Here is a 20947-nt window from a genome sequence, read left to right as displayed (position 1 = left end):
AAAACATGTGTGTTTTATTGTGTGTGTGTGTTAATCTGAGGAAGCAGTTGATTTAAAAAGATCATTTCTACTCTATGGTACATTTCCAGATTTAATACTTCACAATGTTAAATAGACCAGCAGTGTTTTCAAGTCCTCAGTTTTTAATTAAACCAGAGAATAACTGTTGCACTTACATTTGAGAGAGAATTCAGTTGAATGCAGTTACCTTGAGAGACTGGCTACATAATGAAAACTATTCAATAGTTTATACTTCCCTTCATTCATTCACCGACAATAACATCAAAGGTGAGTGAATATGTCCTCAAGTCAACCTCAAGTTAGATTCTGTTTCATTTAGTAGATTTAGAGATTAGACTGAGCCATATGCATGATTTGAACTTCTTTAAAGTAGAATGAGTTGCATTTTGACAGAAAAACATTCATTAAAACATTCTTCAAGATTTTAGCAAGCAGCTCACTATTCCCACATCTCGCAGACTCAGAGCTGCTACAGGATTAAATCTAATGTTGGACTGTTGGTGTCTCGAGTCTCAGCCAGTCTATGTGTTTGTATATCTGAGAACTAAAACAGGTTAAGAAGCTCTGTAGAGCTGCAGACACGGTGACAGTTTGCTGTCATTTGATTGTATATTATCCATGCAGACACTGAGTCCTACACAGACAATAGAAAAATGTGTTTATTGGTGCTTCTACAGGCAAGAATGTCGGGGAATGATAACAGAGGAAGGAAAACTGAATCATTCCTGCTATCAGCTGCGTTCAGTGCGCGGCTCATACGGCTCAGTGATCCTATCACAGCCTGACGTTCTGGTCTGCTTGGTCAGTTGTCAGTCAAACTGACACTCTGAGGGAATCGGACAAATTGTATAAAGGCAGAGCTGCACAGCCTGTCGACAGCTGATAAAAAAGATGGATATATGACTGAGTGTGATTGGAGTTGTCTCCAAGTCGACAGTTTCAGGGCTGGATGATGATAACTAATTACAGTTTGAAGAGACAAAGATAGAAGAGGCAAGATCGAGGCAGAAAGAGTGAGAAGTACCTGCCAGCTCTCATCGCGCTTCCTGAAGCTGTTTCTGCCTCATACATACTGACTTTAATACATACATAGTAGTGTTGTTAAAAATGAATCCAGATAACAGGGGCGTTAAAAAACATCGCATATACTCTAATGTGTGTGTTGTTTACTGTAAAACACCTCAGAACTCACTGTGCACCATCGTCCAACACTGATTATTCTCTCTAGAGAGTCTAGAGAACAAAATGACTTAATATCACCGGGTAAATACTGAGTCACAGTGGGGCTGATACAGCACCAGTGTAATAATAACCTGATTCAAAGTCCGTATTATTAAAATAACACCAACACTGTGCTAATCTGACCCCATGCTGAGTCACATTTTAATGCATTAATGTTAAATGTGCACATAATCAGACCAGGATTCACTGACAGTCTGCCAAGGGGGGAAGTTAGTGTAATAGTTTTCTAACTGCTAAATGGTGGATTTCCTCTTTTCAAAATTTGTTTATATGAAGTTTAAAATAGCTTTTCAATAAAATCATATGTTTAATGTTTGTTTGCTGGTGTGTGGAGGTGTTCGTGCTTTACGTTATTATGACTCATGTCACTCAGGGGGAGTGGGTAGTGGGAGTTGACGCCTTGATTCATGTGAATTTTATCATAAATAATAGTTTTTCTTTGTTCTGTATGGTCTCTTGATCTGTTAAATCAGAAAGGTTTGGATCAGACTTGGACCAATGGACCAGACTTTCACAGCCTCTCCAACAAGAATTATATAAAAATTCAATTGAATTTTATTTATATAGCTTCAAATCCCAACAGACGTCATCTCAAGGCACTTCACAAAATATAACTGCATACAGAATTATCTAGAAAACCCAACAACCCTACTTGAGCAGCACCAGGAGACAGCAGAGAGGAAAACCTCCTTTCACTTACTCACTGTACTTAGTTTTACTGTTATGATGATTCAGTATAATAAACCCAGAGATCTTGAAAACTGCAGGGATACTGCAGGGATATTTATTTGCACATTGATTATGTGCAAATAAAGACAATAATCATCACAATCGTGAATTCCATAATAAGGTAAACAACCATATTTATTGTTTTTTTTCAATTCCTTCAAGGCTCAAGCAAGAAGCTCCGCATAATAAACCCTCATGGGATGTTTATTATCTGCAGTGATGATCGCATCTTCAGTGACGGAGGCCAGCTCTTACTATTATCTTTATTAAAGCAGTCTGCTCAGGTGTTATTACTCTGTGGATATCAGAGGTGCAAATGAGACAAACAGCCCTGAAGAGATTGATTTGTCCTGATGGGTCTATTCATTACAGAGGAGAGAAGCACAGAGATCATTGAAGATTAAAGGCAAGAAATAAGGCAAAGCTCCAACTACAGCTGAACCTGCAGAGTTTCTCTGGAGCAGACTTGATGCACTTTAATGTTTTATTTAAATGTACATGTACAATGTCTTGGAAACCTGAAGGATGATCTGGATGACAGATAAGTGGATAACTAATGTGTTAATGTCAAGTTTTATTCAGTGACTATGTAACCAGACAGTAAAACCAGTTGTTCAGCTGTTGATTTATTTGTTTACCAGTGGTTCCACTGTTAATAAGAAGCATTTCACCGTTGTGGAACAGGATGTAGAGAGATACTTTGGGGTTTGTGATTTGATTCCTGGCTCCTCCTGTTATATGTTCAAGTGTCCTTGGGCAAGTCACCAAACCCCAAGTAGCCCACCGTGGACCAGAAGGTAGAAGTGAGCTTCTCAGGAGCAGACTTGATGCTTTTACCAGTGACATTTGGTCTTTCATTACTTTTATCTGACATTCTCTGAAGAAGTAAATTAAATTAATTAATTTATCTTTAATCCATTGAGAATTATACAAGAAGCAGCAACAAAACTGCTGAGACAAGCTGTGAAAACATGCAGCCTGCACGCCAACAACCTGCAAGCTGCACTAACATAACATCATCAAGACGTGTGGGATATCTTTTGTGTTGCTATCAGCAAGAGCTACTGAAAAAAGAGTGAATAAATATCTTCCAGGACAGACTTCCAGGGGGTGTTGATGGTATCAGACAGAATCATTGACCACTGGGCTCTGAGCACTGCCGACAATGCTACGCTCTGTATAGTTCCTGAATGTCTCCCAGTCAATGACAGGCTGCTCAGGCTTGGTCTACTGGGGACATGGCAGAATTGTCCAGTTTCCAGGATCATGTGTGTGATTTGTGGCTGTCAGGGCGTTGCTACTGACCCCTGAATGTTAGGGAGGTGGGATGTCGAGATGGTGAAAGCTACTGAATAATCTATATTAAAATGCATGAAGCACTGAAGAGTCTGTAAATCTGACTCAAACTAATACACAGTAGAGGTTTTTCTGCACACAAAAGCTGTACTTCGGTCCAACTTGAAGTCTCTTGTTGGCATTTATTCAGGATAATACATGCTTCACTGAGCCTTCCAGCTGTTAAGTGCATTTCTGACTTTAATAAGAGCAGATGCTGTTGTCTGAACTTGACTTCAATGTGTAATTAGCTTTAAAAACAAACATTAATACTACAAAATCTTTTTCATACAGAGAGATTGAACAGAACTGAGGTTTTCTTCCCATCAATGTGTTTGTCACTGTGTGTCTCACCGCTGGTCCAGGATATGGGCTGATATCACAGCCCTCCCTCCAGGACAGGTTGAGGCTCCTGATGAACTCCAGGTAGAAAGGATGGCTGCTGTTCAGCATGGAAAAGCCAACAATGTTGGACTGATCGTCCACCACGTCGTCCAGTCGAAGTAGAGGGAAATCCTTGAGAGAGAACGATGGAGAGAGAGAGAGAGAGTGGGAGGGAGATGAAGGGAAGACAGGTAAATAAGGTTACATCTTTCTTCTTAGAACAACATGTTTACAATTTGTTGAAAAAGCAGCAGCAGCTGTGAGATGCAGAAGAAATGAGCTTTTAAGATCACAGCGGCAAGACAATCCTGAAACAAGAGGAGGATGAAAGAAAAGCAGAAGAAAGAGGAAGACAATAACGTCAAGTTCAATTTTCAATTCAGAGCCTTGTATTGGGGTTTGAAAAAAAAAATATGGACATCAAATGCTGGGGAATTTCAAAGGACTTCAAATAGTCCTTGAAGGTGAGTTGGTGTCATGCTGAGTTTTGCTGCTGAAACAAACCAGAATCAAACTGTTGCTCGGCCCTTAGAGGGAGGTTTGTGTTTCCTCTGCAAATGCTGACAATGAAACATTTAACTTGAGCTGTGAAGAGTAAAGAATGGAGGCAGGTTGGTGTTTAGAACAGATACTACAACGTTCAGATAGCGAGAGGAAGGACGGCTGACTCATCAAACACTTCACCTTGTTCATTTCACCTTGGATCTCCTCTCCAGCTGAAACTGTGCTTATTTATCCTCCACCGAATGTGTTCTTTTAAAATCTGCTCTTTTTTTAACCAAACACTAAGAGCAGGCTGTTAAATCCTTTAGATTATGACTAATGGCCATGACACACCAAGCCAGCATCAAAAGACTAGAGGTGACTTAGACCAACTGTTGCCTCATGTTTCTGTTATTGGAGCCAAAAAGAGGCAGTAAACCTTTTTTTATATTGTCTATAGCAGCAGTTGGCAGTAGTCAGTATTTGTCATTTAAAAACAGAGAGCAGAAGAAGACCTGAGACCGGCAACGAAACAGCACTTGGCAGCATTAGCTCACTATTATTACAGCACACTCACTCAGATGGTGTGTGGCTACTTCTAATTGAGAATAAGGCTGATAAGTATATCTTCTCTCATGCAGTCATTTTCTAAACTGAACAGCCAATCAGAGTGGTTTATTTAACCAACAGGTCTGTTGATGGGCGTGTGCTTACACTGTAAAAACTAGGCCAACTACAAACCCTCAACACACAGACACTGGTCGATGGCTGACCGGTGGTTTGTTGGTCACAGCCCAAGGTTGGGTGCATAGCTGACATCTTGTCCTAACAACAGCGACAAAATAATAACTCATGGTGTGTTGGAAAGAATTCATCCTCTAGATAGAAACCAGTTTCTATTATGCATTTTGTTGTAAACTGAAAATTCAAGTAGAAATGACCTAAAGTAAGATGTCCACCACTAATGGAGTGAATATTTACAACTGATTTTACAGAAATCCAACACTATTTTTCTTTTTGCATCCATGGTTTCTACAGTTGTGTCTCTTTTTTGTCTTTGAGAACTTTTTGTACTTGTATTGATTTTGTTGCTTTGTTTGTTATTGATTGTTTTGTTGTTAAAATCTAAGTGAGAACGATACCTGGCCAGTAGTTGTTGGTCTGGAACGCAGCCTTGAATGGATGGACTGTCATCATTATTATTTGATGGGACCTCTTGTGGGGTAAAAAACATATTTATTTATCACAGAGTCTTTCCAGGCTGCAGGAACTGAGTCAGTAGAACGTAAAAAAACTCACGTCCATCTACGTTCAAAACTAACTAACTAAAACTAAAGATTTAGTCAAACATCCTGGGAACATTCAGACCATAGAAGTGCTTCTTGGCAGCTACTAACGTGTGTGTGAGGTTAATTTCTTTTTAGCCAAATCTCACAGGCACTTATTTACTTAACCACGTCCCGGCCTGTCGGGAAGCTGCAGCTGCTGTTATTGTTGTTCTTGCTGTTGCCAGTTGCAAAATCAATTTCTGCAACAGCCAAGTCCACTGTCAGACCGTGGGCCTGCCAGCCGTGACAAAGAGCTGTTGGCTGGATGAGTAGGGGCGTGCGGGCCAGCTCTGCTGAGGGACCAAGCACTGTGACACATCCCACAAGGACACCAGTGATGCTGTGACTGCAGCACACTTTAGACAAGACCTTCATTCAATAAGAACCAGGTTTTCAGCTGCAGATCAGGACATTTGAGTTGATTCTAAAGAAAATATGTGACAGTTTGAACATGACTCAATGATTTGTGTTCATTTTAATAGGCACTAAGTACGATTTAAGTCCTTCGTGCTCTATTGAGGAGAACATGAACATCATATATCTGCAGAGGTAATTTAAGGTTAGCGGTCATTAGCTATGACTCAATGATTACTTCATTCAAATTGTAGAGAATTCTGGTTTTTGAAAACTGGAAGTCGAGTATCTTAGTTGTAAAGTCTTTGGTCATTTCTGTCTCTGGTCTTTGTCTGAAGGGAAACACACATTACCGTTTACTCTTTACCTATTATTTCCATTTACATACAGCATCTTTTTCTGCTTGGAGTCAGGTATTTCCAAAGGAATTTAGACTTTTGCCTTAGACTCGTGCTCCAGCTGTGGTGTTTTTTTTTTTTTTTCAAAATATACTGAGGCATAACAATGAACTTGTTTTCATCTTACTATTCAAGGAGAAAGGTCTTAGTAATTAGGGCCATCATGACAGATTCCCCTAAACTTCTACATTAACTTTGATGGTTCCCCAAGGATCGATTTTAGGACTTGGTCTATACATACAGTGGCAAGAAAAAGTATGTGAACCTTGGAATTTCATGTTTTCTGCATTAAATATGAAATAAAATGTGATCAGATCTTCATCTGCGAGTATTAATAGATATAATGTAAAATAATAACACAACTAAAATCAGATCTTTTATGTCTTAATTGAGAACAGTCATAAAAACCTCACAGAGCTGAAATCATGAAAATCTGCCTTAATTAAATAAAGTTTTCTTTCATTGTTTGGGTATCCTGTGTGAAAATCAGGTTTTTAGTTTGACATTTGATCATCATTTTGATGATACTGTATTACTGTTAAATGAGAAATAACCACATGAAAAACAGTTTTACTATTATTTATTTTTTATTATTATTTACTGTCTTGTGAAACCTGCGGAGCATCTTTACAAAGTTAAAGGTAGGTCAAAGACTCCATTATATATGTAAGAGTGGACGTTTGGATGTGAGGGAATAAGTTTACTTTTACTTAGCATCTACATTTCTGTTGAAAGTGTGTTTGTTGGGGGTTGGTGGGGGGGACGTGCCCTTGGGTATGTGAGTTTGGCTGGAGTGCCCTTGTGAACCCCTCTGTAAAAATCTGTGACACCACGGTGTTTAGAGACGAGGCGGAGATCGAGACGAGTTATTATCCAAGCAAAGTCTCTTCGCACAAGGGCATGACACCGAACAGCAAAATTATAATGATGACAAACGGCAGCAGGATCAGCATGCATCTTTAATAAGGAGAGCAAGAGCAGGGCTGATACAGGTAAGAGATTTATGAAGGCAAGGGTGAGGTGAGAGGAAAGAGGAAGGGAAAGAATGGATGAGACCATGAGACCTGGAGAATTTAGTTTTAGCATGTGACCTGAAAACATAACGAGGGAAAAATAATGTTTAGTATAAAAATAAAGAATGTGGTGACAAAAGGAAGAAGCTGACAGAGAAGATTTAGTTTATTGTAAAATGAAAAAGAACAACTGCTGATGGTAAGAAGAGAAGATGAGAAAAGAAGAGTATGTGAGAGAATAATGAGCTGAAATATGGCAGGAAGTGGTCGTTGTTAGGATTCAAAGAAAGACAAAACAAAAAAGGAAGAGTGAAATAAAAGGATGAGGTGAGAGAAGCAGAAAGGAAAAGGGAAGAAGGTGAGATGTGGAGAGAAGATCGGGAAGTGGGAATGGATGGAAATGAGAGAAATGAGGTAACAAGTGTACAGTAGAATTAGAGAAAGAAATCAAATTAAATGAGGAGCGATGGGAGAGATGCTAAACAGAGGAAGACAGAAGGAAAGAGGAAGAGAAATAAAGTATTAGGAGAAGAGAGGAAGCAAAAATGAAATTTAAGAGACAAGAAAAGGGGAAAAAAGGAAATGACAGAAAGGAAAGGACCATTAAATGTCTTTTGTACAAAAGGTACAAAAGACAAGGATTATCATCTTTATGAGGATGAATAGATCGAGAAGAAAAGAAGTGGATTTTAATGGAACATGAGTGTGTGAGGAGGGGTTTGTAGAATCTAGCTGAGTGCTTCCTGATAGATGTAAGGACGAGGTGTGAAGCTCTTACCATGGTGGTGAGGATGTACTTGTAGAAGGCTGACATCATCCCCAGCTCGTTCGCCTGCAGGCCACCAAAAGAGCAGAGGAGGGAGAAAAGTGTCAGTGCTGTGAGCATGAACATGAGTCACAGTTTATAAAAAAACTTCTATATTTCCACCCTGCACAGTGTCATGTTGGAGACAATTATGTTTCACCCTGACAGTCTGAGTCGGAGCTGTTCCTACTTCTTTAATAACATGAAATGACATCGGAACAGTGGTTATGTCTCTGAATACAAGTACGAGACCTGTCAGAGATGAAAAGCTGCACTGAAAAGTTTAGGAAGGTAATTATGAGAGGTAGAATAATCGCTAAGTATGTTCTAATTGGACCATTTGCTGGTGAAAAGATGTCCAGATCAGGCTCAGTCTGGGTTTTCTATACGTGTCTAAATTAAAATCATGAACTTAGCTGAGGTTCAACCCAGACATCTGCACATCTTTCACCTGTAAATTCAAAAAGGCCCTGCCGATAGTGAGCAGTAACACTGCAGGTTGTTCGTCTCTGGGACTGCGGCCAGGTCTCCACTGGACCTGTTGTACTGCAGCATTACTATGATTTTGTCTGAACAAATACTAACCTGTCAGTCCACAGTTTTTCTTGCAGAAATTGCTTCTGTCTGGCAGCGAATCATACTAGAGAGAAAAGACATCTTCAAGTTTCCAAAGATCTGCTGAACAACCACAGTAAGGATGCCACTCTGGGAGCAGCCACAGCATTTTCACCAGTGCAATAAAACACTGAGCAACGAGATGAAACACTCATCTGGACCAGGACCTGCTACCTTTGATCCTAAAAGCCACAAACCTTGTCACACCATGTAGTGGCACAACTCCCAATGAAAGCCTGTCACTCCTGTTCAATCAAGTTGGACATAAGAAGCACACCTCAGAGACAAGGTGGGATCCTCAGGTACCATCGTCTTCTCTTGACAAAGATCTCCATCTGCACTCCTAGTACTGCTACTAGGACTTTGTTCGGTTGGACTCATTCCAAGTATTCCACACAAACCTTTAGTCCTTACTGTTTTAACTCACGGTCTACAAATGAGCTGTTTTGTCATTTATTTAACTCGCTGCTTCACAGTAAAAGTCATTTCATCTCTTTCGATTGGAACTCAGCTGCACCATTCATCTAGTTACATCCTTGTATTTTACTCATTATTTTATTTACTTCAAGGGGACTTGTTAAACACGTACAGTATTTTTCATGGTTTCCAAATCAGAATCATAACACAACACAATATAACGCCGATTAAGCATCACAAGGACCTTTTTTCAAAGTCCTCATGATCCTTTTGTCGACACACTTCTGGCACCTGCTCAGCCTTTATACATGACCTCACTAAATGCCAGCATATAAATGAAAACATTACCTCTTTAAACAGCGTGGCAAACTCACTCGAGTACCGAGTGACAAAGTTTAGTTTTAAGCAGAACAGGTGGTAAATGACTGATACACACTTTTCCCCCGAGGCTTAGCTTAGTTGCACAGTATGTGCTCACTGCTCAGACTGTTAAATACTATAAACCCAACAAACCTGAGTCGACCTGACTTGACTCAGCTGCTGCTGATACCAGCTCTCATACAGACTCGCTGCCCTTGACACTTTCAGTACATGACAGATCGTGTGGCAACACGTGCCTAATAGATAGCCTGCAGCTTCGTGACTGATTGTTGTTCATGTGTCAGGGTTGAACAGTAGTCTCGGTCCCTCGCTGATACACTTCTTTTAGTGCCTGATTGTGATCATTGTTTTGCATTGTGATTAAAACATCTATGAACATCTATGACGTGCCAGAGTTGGCTAAAAGCCCACTTTCATCCGGAGTCTCTTACAAAAAGAAAGCTTCACTTATCATTTTATAAGATTTGAATCCATCCCAATATCTTCAGTTCAGTGACTTTTTCACCGTCTTTCACTGTTTGTCAATTAACACATTTAGAGGCTTTAGAAAAGATCATACCTTCACTGTGAGCAACACTCACAGAACAAATGTTCACAGTCAGTCTGGGCTTTGAATTGGCAACCTCACAGTAAAGAGCCTGCAGAGTGCCCCTTTTATTCATCCATTAATCTTCCACACAAAGTAAGCTTCACCGTTAGGTTAAGGGGAGCTTCAATCTGCCTGTAGAACCTCAGCTTTACAGGCAAAAATACAAACACAATAGAGTTACTGAGCGGCTTTATTTCGTATTCTAAACCTCTCAGTCCGACAAGGTTTCTCAGCAGAGAATAAAATTACAACTAAGCTGGTAGATTTGGTTTGGGCAGAAAACAAAGGTGCTGCAGAAGGTTCTGTTCTCTGCAACCGCCACAGATGAGGAAACACACAAAGACTGGGACAGGGCTGTTCTCACTTTTAATGTTTTATTTATATTGTGCACACCTTCATAAGTTACTCAATAAATGATTAAACCTCTGATCACTCTGACCTTTCTGAGGATGTGGTAGGAGATGGAGGCATTGGCATCGATGATGATGGTGGCCACTTTGTCATCTCGAATCTCCTTCAGCAGAGGGGTGGGGTTCAGACTGTCATCCAGCATCCGAACTGACAGCGTCTCCCTAGAGATGAGGAAGCGACGGACCAGCTCCTCCAGTCGCAGCAGGCCTAAAGGACGGGCAAGTGTGAGTAACACATCTTTTTAACCACGTCAATGAACATGTCAGCTCTTCCCATGCAAGGAGTTATGGTTGGGTTCCATCTGCAATAAGAGGGAGTTAAAATGTCTGAGGAGCTGTCTATAAATGATGCTCGCTGGAGTGTTTAGCTTGTTTACTTGTAAAGTTATTGCTTTGACTTGTAAAAGGGTTGCAGAAATTGATGGGACTCATTAGAAAGAAAAATAACTTTTGCTGCTCTAAAAACTTTCAGGCCTGAAAGAGACAATAAACAGACAGGGATGAGGGTGATTAAGCTCAAAGTCCATCCATTTCCCCGGAGAGAATAAACTTGGTGATGATGATACATCTTTGAACATATTTAGTGTTTTTCATTGGCTCAAACTCTACATGTTCTGCTATTTATCATATCTAAATATAGAGATACTGTTAATGTACATTTAATTACTACTGTTGACTCTTAAGATACATGACAAATGGTTGTGCTGAAATTTAAAATTTAAATCAACCATAATAATTACAGTAGTTCATCTATTGGAATAATTAAGTTTTCAAGCAAAAACAATCTGTGGTTCCAGTTCTTCAAGTATAAGAATTTGCTCAGTTTTACATCATGTAAACTTTGTTTATGTTGTTTGGACAAATAATTTACAGTAATTCATGTTACACAGGCCTCTGGGAACTGGTGATGGTCATATTGGAAGAAGAATCAATAATTAAAAACAACCATGTGTAGCAGATCTAAGTAAGTGCTCAGTGGGGAAAGAAATATCTAATTATTGTGACAGTTCAGAGAAATTCTCTGTGCCAGAAATTATTCACATATAATCAGATTCTGTCCTTTTTTCTTACCTAGTTGGTCACTGACTGCTTTTTGATGTTGCTGATGTCTTAAGTCTGACAGGAATGAGATTCTATTTGTTAATTAGTTGATAGCACATTATAATAAACTAGTTATAATTTAAAGCACAAGTATTAAATTGAGGAAACATAGGAAAGTTTTATCATTAAAATATTTCCTGGTTAACTTTTAGAAAAGACTAATCTTCTTGCATCATCTTAGTTTTAACATTCAGAGTCAGTCGGCCTTTGTCCCGTTTCTTCGTCCGTCCCTGACAGAAGCAGCAGGCGTGTCTCTTCTAATCGCTGCCATAAAGCTTTCATCATGGGCCTGCTGGGTTTAACTGGCCGTCAGCACCATTCACGACAACAATACAGGCCCGTTAAACACAGCCATTAACAGCAGAGGATGCAGCTAAAGACTGAGAGTCTGCAGTGACAGCAGAGGAGTGAGTCGGGGCAGCCCAGTCGGGTGGAAAAACAGGAGAGATCGATGAAGGAAGAGCCGAGGATGAAAGGAAGGGCAAGGAGAGGATGAGGGAAAGAGGAAGAGAAAGTAGAACATGAGCAGAGTAAACTAGATTAGTGAGGAATAAATCAAAGCATCTTTACACCATGGACTATCAATAATCCAGTTCATCAGAGGGACTGTAATCTAGTCTGAGAATTCTGCCGGTGCTCAAACTGACAGGCTGAATGTGGAACTGGGATGACCAGCTGATAGGCTGACAACATAAACAGCTGAGTAAACACTTGTTTAAGGCCCTGTTGGCATCTTCTTCACCATTTCTTGATTGTATTCAAGCTGTACTCCTAAAAAGCTGATCATCAGTGAAATTAGAAAAGTGTTTCATGCAGAAATCACAGAGTGTGTGTTCACCTCCACTCACAAGAGACATTAATATCAAAGGATTTATATATTTGTTTATTTTTGTAGGACTGAAAAAAGAAAGGAAATGTATTGTTTAGCTTTATTTGAAAGAAAGCTGTAATAAAAGAGAAGCACTCTGTTCAAATGGAAATCATTCTTCCTCTGGTGAGCATGAATGAACTCACTAAATATCTGCCATGGACTCGTGTGTTCGAGTAGAAGTTTTGGACCGATGATGGATTAACGGGAAAGTCATGGTTATTAAAAACATTAAGATTCCATATTTAGTGATCATGAATCTTTATCTCACAGTGCAATTTAGTTTCTTCTCGCTGTGGCCATGATCTAGTCCCAACCTTAACCAAGTGGACTTACTGTGCAGTTTTTAAAAACATGAGACAAATCTAGGGTCTACCAGAACTAACCAGACTTTTCCTCCTTAGATGTGGACAAAGTGGCACTGTATCCACTGACCAGAGAAACAAAAATGAAGATAGGGGAAAGACTCACACTCTGCTTTAGCACAGATGAGGCTGGCCGTCGGGTAGCCGAACGAGCGTAAGATGGAGCCAATGGCAAGACTCATGTCCTCGTTACTTGGGTAGAGGGTTACTGAGGCGAAGCGAAGGTACGGCAGCTTGGGAGTTTCCTCTGGACCGATCTTCACATGAGGGATCTGAAGAAGAAGAAGTAATGTGAGAAAAAGGAAAATAAACATGAATCAGAAGAGAAAAAGGAAAAAAATTGAAAAAGAGAAAGAAAGGGAACGGAAGGTGATGACATCCAGGGAACACTAAAAAAATCTGACAATACAAGCTTTAGAGAGAACACAGATAACAGAAATGAAAGTTTTAATCAGACTCAGACGCTCACTGATAATCGAGTCTTTGTTCAGCTTCAAAAAGAAAATGTGAAAAATGGAGCAAAGCCTCGATCATCAGTGAAATTAGAAAAGTGTTTCTGCAGAAATCACACGGAGAAAGTTTGTGTTCACCTCCACTCGGAGGAATCAGGACTCAACTTTACAGAAAACATGGAAAATTATGTTTTGCAAAATGAACCTGACAATTTCAAGCAAAGTAGCAGATTAGTTTGTGATATTCCTTCAACTCCCACTCACCTGCAAAACTGTCCATTGGTGCATTATGCACCAATATAAGAACAATACAAGAACAAGTCACTGAATTTCCTACTGACTAGTTAAATCCATCATTAGGAAATGGAGTATGACACGTGTAAGTCTAGGAACTAATGAGTGAGGCGACAAGACAACAGTGACTCTTCTGAAGAACCTCCTGGCGTCCACAGGTGAAACGGAAGAGATTGTGCATATTGCAAGATGACAGCATCTTCTCTGGTACGCTGCATTCAGGGACTGTACAGAGTGTAGGTCATCTGTGTTTCAGATTTCTCCCAACACCCCAATAAACAAAACGTCTAAACACAAACCATGGATTTGAAGATTCTTTACACAGTCACTAAGTTTATTTTCTGTGGGTCGTTGTTGCTGTTTTGTTGGAAACCTGGACCAATGGAAATGTCTGAGAGCTTCACAAATTATTTCTATGTATAAATATTTACATAAGTATGTGTTTTTTAATTTACTTTGTTCAGTTGAAACCCACCATGAAGGCCCTGTGACTGACAGTGTGTGTATTTAAAAAATTTATGATATATTTAAAAATTTATCACATCAGGGATGAATGAGGAATCAGGTCAGAGGCCAACTGTTGTGTTTGATTGGTCGCTTAGTGATTTAACCTCAATTCACACCTACAGAGGTTTCAAACGGTAAACTGTAATTATCTCAGCTGGGCTTGACTCGGATCTGCACAGCTTATTTTAAATCCAAGCTGCGAATCCAATAATGTGAGACCTGACAGGCAAAAGGAAATAGATATGAAGATGGCTGGAGGCTTAACGAGAGATGGAGATGGACTTAATAGATGTAGATTCACTCAAGCAGGAAAACTTGTTAAACAGAAGTTAAACCCTTGAAAAATCAATAAAGATGGCTTTGACACCTGCTGGCTGAGGGGTGGAGAGGTAACGTATGCAGACGTGGAAGTGAGATCCTACTAGTTGCTCTTCTGAGTGTTAGGCTGCGATTACCAGCAGCATCAGTGCACTGCTGCAGATACTGTTTATTTCTTTACACTGAAAGCCTAATCCAAATTCCAATCTACTCTCAGCTGATATTATCACACAGCTCCGTACCAGATGTGGCTTACCTCTTTCTCCCCACAGATGTGACTGATGGTGGACCCGGAGGCAGGACTGGAGGCAGGGCCAATCACAGAGACCACACCCTTTGGCAGGATCTGACACACTGAGGTAAAAAAAGGCAAAAACACAAATTGTGTATCGTGTGTGTGTTATTTTTTGGTACCACAGCAAGTCCCCTCATTTCTGAAACTAAATCAATGTCCTCGATTGCATAAATACATTTGTAAAGATGGGTCTTCATAACAACTGGCCATGGAGTTACTCCTTAGACTAACTCTGGCTCATTAAATGCATTTTCCTATTGATCAATGATACTGTCTCTGTCAGATGGACAATAAAATTTAGTAAATCTACCCAGGAACATTGGGATGTCTCTTTTTGCACTGCTTGCAGTTCATAATCAATAAATACCCTCAGCAGCTGCTAGAGCAGAACAATGGGAGCTCTGTGGTTACGATGACCTCGCTTGGCACCGTGAATCTGTGAAACAGCACCACTGCGCATCTTTTATTTTGTCGGTCTGCTGCTGTCATGTTTAAAAAGTAGTTCATCGGCATGACACAAAGTTCCCACAGTCCAGTCCAGTGTTTCTAAAATCTACTCATTAAGTCTAATCATTAAATCTAATCATTAAGTCAAACTGGTGTCAGTCCTAGATTGAATCATGTCTGAACTCACCAATCAAACTGGTCATGATAAGGTAGAAAAGTGTTGATTTAACAACAGAGAAATCAGTTATTATTATTATGACAGTAAATATCTGTACAGATGAAGTGACATTTGAACATTTACTCCATATTACCCCTAATTTACTTGTGTGCTTTCTGGTTTGCAGGTCTGCTGAACACGTGTGGTGTTGGAGTCTGCAGCAACCTTTTGCACCTTCTGCACTATTGATCTTATTTTTAAGGTTTCTGCTTTATGCTGTGTGTCTTCACAGAGAACTGAAGTCTAACTTCACTGGAAATGTCAGGAGAGCAGATAAAGCTGGAGGGAAAGCTTCCCACCACACGTTCAGATAGATAAAGAAGAAGAAGGAGGCAAACAGATGAAGAGCAGAGACTTACTGGTGTCAGTGGTGTCGTACTGGGAGTCTTTCTGCAGCTCGTACACGTCCACCTCGACTCTCGCCTGGGACGAACCTTCCATCAGACTGTTGATGTTCTCCCTCGCCAAAGCCAGAGCCAGACGCTCACCACGGCCACACACTGACTGGTCATCCAATATGGCAGCTAAAGGTAAAGGTCACGAAATGAAGATGAGAAAATATATTTTTATGTAACTGCAGTGAATGCACTTTTGTAGTAGTAGAAGCAAGTTTGAAGTCTAGAGTTCAGGTTTCAAATATAAGAAAGATTCATAATTAGAAAGATTAAATCAACAATTAAAACCTGATACCAATTAATAAAATCATAGAATTATAAATGGAGTTCTTTGGCAAGAATCAAATGTATCAGCAGATTAGATTATTCTTAAGTGACTTGTAAAAGTGATTTAAGAGAATTAGTGGGACTGAAATTGAAGTCTGGAACAGATTCACTTCACTTTCTTCACAAGGAAAACATGAAGCCTGAATCATTCCTTCCTTACTGTCATCACAGTACAGCGCTACTCAGAGGACGTTACTGACACACGTTCTATAAATTTAAGATGAGCATTTGAATATAATCCTGCTAACACCCAGTGTGACTCCTAACATTTCACCATTTGAACAAAACCAACCAGCAGGATGCAGACTTCTCTTTTCTCTCGATCACCTAACATATATTTTCATTCATATTTGTCATGTCTTCTGTGGATATTTGAAGGCAGACAACTGTTTTTTGTTGTAGTGGAATGGAGAAATTTTCATTCAACCCACTTCTCTATTTGAATTTTCAGTTTGACTGAAGATGGCTCCAACACTTTGATGGTCAAACAGCTATTTATATGCATCTCCTCTGCAGCAGACTGGCTTTTTACATGTTGTTTGTCTTCAGTGATTTCCAAACTTAGCATGCACTGAAGACAGTCGTTGTTTTATGATGTTTTTGACAAAGGATGCTGTTTGTGGAAGCTAAGACAACAAAACACTAGTCTAGTTTGAAAAATTAATCTTATAATTAATCTCTTCTGTATCATATTATTTGCATATATAGCAAAAACATCCGCAGCATCACCAGGACGTATCAGAAAGAGTTTTTACTCGTCCCAGGATTTAAAGAGGAAATGGAGCACGGCAGCTGCAGAAAATAAAAGCGAGTTGTCATCAATTCTATTTCCACCTACTAGATATGGTAAAAAAATAGAAGCCACTGGCTGTGTACACTCACACCTGCCATGTTTATTTTTGTTGCCTCCTCCCCGCTGATTCACCTGCTTTGCACATTGAGCACACCGAAAAATTTGATGGTGCTATCGAACACTGAATGCAAACTACTGTATGAGAACACTCATGGGTTACAGGCGGGAATGCAGCAGAGAGTGATGATGTAGTTTATTATACTGAAAGTGCATCCAGAGGCACATTTCATGTAAATACCAGGAGGTAAATAATATCTGCTGCATCCTGACCTGTGTACTAGACGAGAGCAACATCTTAGAGAAGAGGAATAATAAGAATTTCCAACTCAGGACTTGATTATGAGCCTTGAGATTGATTTTCTTTGCAGCATAATTTATTCTTCCTTATTTCCCTGTTTCACTGGACACTGAGCTGTGATCCAGCAGAGCAAAGACGCTGCACAACAAGGCTAGAAATCAAAGTCAATGTGCTGCTGAGACTCAGTAACAAGCAAAAAGTCTGCTGCTGCTGCTGGTGGAGGTTTGTTCTGGATTTGATTTGGGTTTCTTAAATAATTAACGCTTCTTGGGGCAAACTAGGAGGCAATTTATTGTGTCCTTCCTCAAAGAGACTGTTGTGTGTTTTTTCAGTTTAGTAAAAGACAAAGAGAGCCAGATGGTTCACATTGAGTTATCTGATGCTCTTTGAGTTCCTCATGAATATTTGATCTTGATGAAATTGTAGTTTTGCTCTCACACATTTAACTGACAGAGATCTGAGTCTTCTGTGTATTTAGAGTATGTGTCTTTCAGGTTTTCCTCAGTAAATGTATTTAAATCCTCACGTATGTAAGAGCATGACCCTGATGAAATGAAAATACATTGAATTCTATTGTATTATTTGTTTACTTTTCATAAACAACAGCAATTAAATGTGCATCACATCAACATAAAAACATAAAGTATTTCTTCATGCAGTGTTTCAGTAAGTCGGTTTGGAACCCGCCTGGGCTCTCAGTGCTTCAGAAACACAAAGGAACTACACTCTGTACTGTCCCAGTACTGACAGACAGCTCACACTTCACCTTCTATTTCTACACAGTTACCTACAAAATCTGAAGTACAGTTACCTCTTCCTGAACCGTGAGATGAGACTGGGGATGTTTGTGGTGTCAGAGCTTGACCCAGTTGCTTGGCCCCAGTTTCAGAACCATAACAGTCCTAGAAATATTGTATTACCTATTAGTCACTTTCTAAAAGTTGCAGGTGTTCTGATGTCTGCACCTTCACCACAGCAGAGACATTCTTTGAGCTGCTTATAGACTCATTTACATTTTAAAAAATAGCACTACTGCACATGTTATAGAGAGAATAAATTGACATGCACAGGTTTCATAGCAGTGCATGGGTACAAAAATGTCAGTATTTGATGTTTAGAAAAGAAAACTTTGTGAAATGAACACATCATTGTCGTGTTAACAGAAAACCAGTGGCAATTGCATTGCCTGCAAAAATGAATTTGCTATTGCTGTTTCGTTTTCACATCTATTCTTTTCTCTCAATCTTTTCTTTTCCCTAGAAAACTCCAAATGATGTTTGTTGTTACTACAGCTCAGTATCTTCTCAAAGTGCTCAGAGCGACAGAGAGGAGGTAGGAGAGGATGAAGATAAGCAGGGAGATAAAGAGTCTTCTTCAGCCAGCTCAGCAGTGTGCAGACACTATCTCAGTGTACACAATAAGTGGTTCTCTGGGTCACTGAGACCACACACACACACACAGCAGCTGGACAAAGATAGATTAAGATGAAGAGAAGTAATCACAAAGGGTCAAACACTTGAACTCAGAGTTTTAGGAGTGGAGCCACTCGCTCGTCTCTTGGTGTTTTCTGTAACGTGAGCAGCTCTGAGCAGCCATGTGTGAAACCGGCTCACAGCTCATTAACATTTAACTATCGAGAGACAGAAGGAAGCCATGAAAGTCGGAGGAGAAGAACAGATCTGAATCATTATCATCCATTAAAAATAAGGCAGTGCAGGGAGCAAGTATTTGGCCGTTTGCTATTTCACAGTTTTCTGATGATTTCTCTGAAGATGATCAAATCCCTCAATATGATGAAGTTCACATGATAACACTGTGTTCCAGTTATCATGTGAACTGTGTATGGACGTTTTTAAGGTGTAGGGAGGGAATACAGTGAATGAGCTCAACAGGAGGAGAGAAAAAGGGTGTGGTGTTAAAGAATCTGACAAAGGAAACCAGGTGCTGACGATTTAGACTTTAGTTATTAGTTTGTTATACATTCTGCCAGTGTAAACTCTTTCCTGCAGGTGGCGCTAGACAGAAAACTCAGAGCAGTCTGATCATCACTGACATTCATTCAAACATGTATAACAACCTACTGAAATCTACACACACTGGAAAATCTAAAGTGAACTAAACTGAGCACAGGTAGTTTTGGTGTTTTTGACAGTACACTGAACCTGCAAATTCTGCAAGACTGTAGTAGTAACCAGCAGCTGGCACCTGTCTGTGCAGTGCAAAGACCAAAGAGAGGGTGAGATCAGGGATGGAGACATGTGAACAACAAGGACCTTGGAGCTACAGAGGTAATTAGAGGTACGATCGGTCGCCAACGTCGGTCCTATGTATTTAGTCATTTTATCTTCCAAGTCCTAATTTTTCCATAAAAACTAACGTAACAACAAGAAAACAGATTTCTGAGCTCCTGCTTTTATCAGATCCATTTACCTTCACTCCACTCGTTGTCATGTAGAGTAACAAACCCACAGACTCCTGCTGTGACCTCATTTGTTGCTGTTTGTGATCCACCTGTTCTCTCTCAGCTTTTATTCTTGTCTGTGTGTTTCCTTGTGTTTCCTGTGAATTATCTGCTGACAGCCCTGTTTACCGTCGCTGAGAGACGCTCCACTCAAATTTAATATCAAATTATGCTGTTTCAACTTTTACCCTGGTGGTAAAATGCCTTCGCTCCGTTTTCCTGCCCGCCGGTGCACAAACGTCATCTTGCGTTTATGTAAAGAGGTTGTAGAGTGAGTCGAACCGCTGCTGTGTTTTGTTTTGAATTTAACCAGAGACACAACAATAAAAGTCACTTTATCGAAGCAGAAGTAGCTCTGAGTACTGATTTTATTTTACCCCTGGAGGCGGTGGAACAGCTTTCCCTGTCACTTCCTGTCTTGGAGCTTCATGCTGTTTACATTTTCTGATATGAGGGTGGAAGTCTGGTCTCTAGGGGCCACAGGTAGGTCGACCAATTCAACAAGGCGAGACAAAAAGCTGAATAAAAACAGCAAATCGCTCTGTTGGCTCGGGGGTCGGCTCAGCACTGCAATCCTCTGGTGGCCGGTGTCCTTTCAGAGGCAAACATGTCGCCTCTGTGTATTTGCCTGTGTTCTACCGGCAGTATTGATTTTTCTTTTTCTTTTTTTTTTTTTTTATCTCAGCAGGCGAAGGACCCTATGACATAAAATTTTGTTTAGGTTGGGAGGTGCAGTGTATATAAAAATGCCTTTAAAATAAGAGCCGTGGGATCTCAGATATTTCTGGTCCACCACTTTGATCCACACATATACCTCTTTTCAACCAACACAAGGCTGCGAATTCTGTGTTAGCACTGGTTTAAAGTTGGTTCCACTTAGGATTCATCTTACTTTTCCACAGGCTATAGAACAACTGTAGATCTGCATCATTTAGGACAGTTTCAGATCTTTATACTAAGCTAACCTTCCTTGCATGACAGGGTGTCATATTTAATATACAGATCATGTAACTGAGCAAGAAAGTGAATGAACACATATTTTGAAATGTTGATTTATTCTTTTACACTCCAGATGAGCAGCTAAAGATAAAGCCCATGTCTTTTGTGTTTTGTAGTGGTTTATTTCGAGATTCACACCAGGTAGTTCCATTTTCTCATCGTCTGATTATCTGCAGCTGTGGGTTTTATATCTGAGACAAACCCTGCAGTTGTAGTTTGAAAGTCATTTAGCAGAGAGACTTAGTT

The 20947-nt window shown here is 39.9% G+C and overlaps 1 protein-coding gene across 1 annotated transcript in view; it reads right to left on the bottom strand.

Moving 5' to 3' along the window:
* The window catches only part of LOC113155163 (glutamate receptor ionotropic, kainate 5-like), a 52384-nt gene that overhangs the window by 27075 nt on the left and 4362 nt on the right, over positions 1 to 20947 (bottom strand). Inside the window, exons 2-7 of the mRNA XM_026349719.1 lie at positions 15728 to 15892; positions 14666 to 14763; positions 12945 to 13110; positions 10534 to 10712; positions 8066 to 8119; positions 3682 to 3843 (exon numbers count right to left, since the gene is read on the bottom strand). Coding sequence (XP_026205504.1) covers positions 3682 to 3843; positions 8066 to 8119; positions 10534 to 10712; positions 12945 to 13110; positions 14666 to 14763; positions 15728 to 15892 — 824 coding nt within the window. The remainder of the gene's footprint in view (positions 1 to 3681; positions 3844 to 8065; positions 8120 to 10533; positions 10713 to 12944; positions 13111 to 14665; positions 14764 to 15727; positions 15893 to 20947) is intronic.

Source organism: Anabas testudineus, chromosome 11 (genome assembly GCF_900324465.2).
Source record: "Anabas testudineus chromosome 11, fAnaTes1.2, whole genome shotgun sequence".
Classification (NCBI taxonomy): Eukaryota; Metazoa; Chordata; class Actinopteri; order Anabantiformes; family Anabantidae; genus Anabas; species Anabas testudineus.
This window is presented reverse-complemented; position numbering and strand designations above follow the sequence as displayed.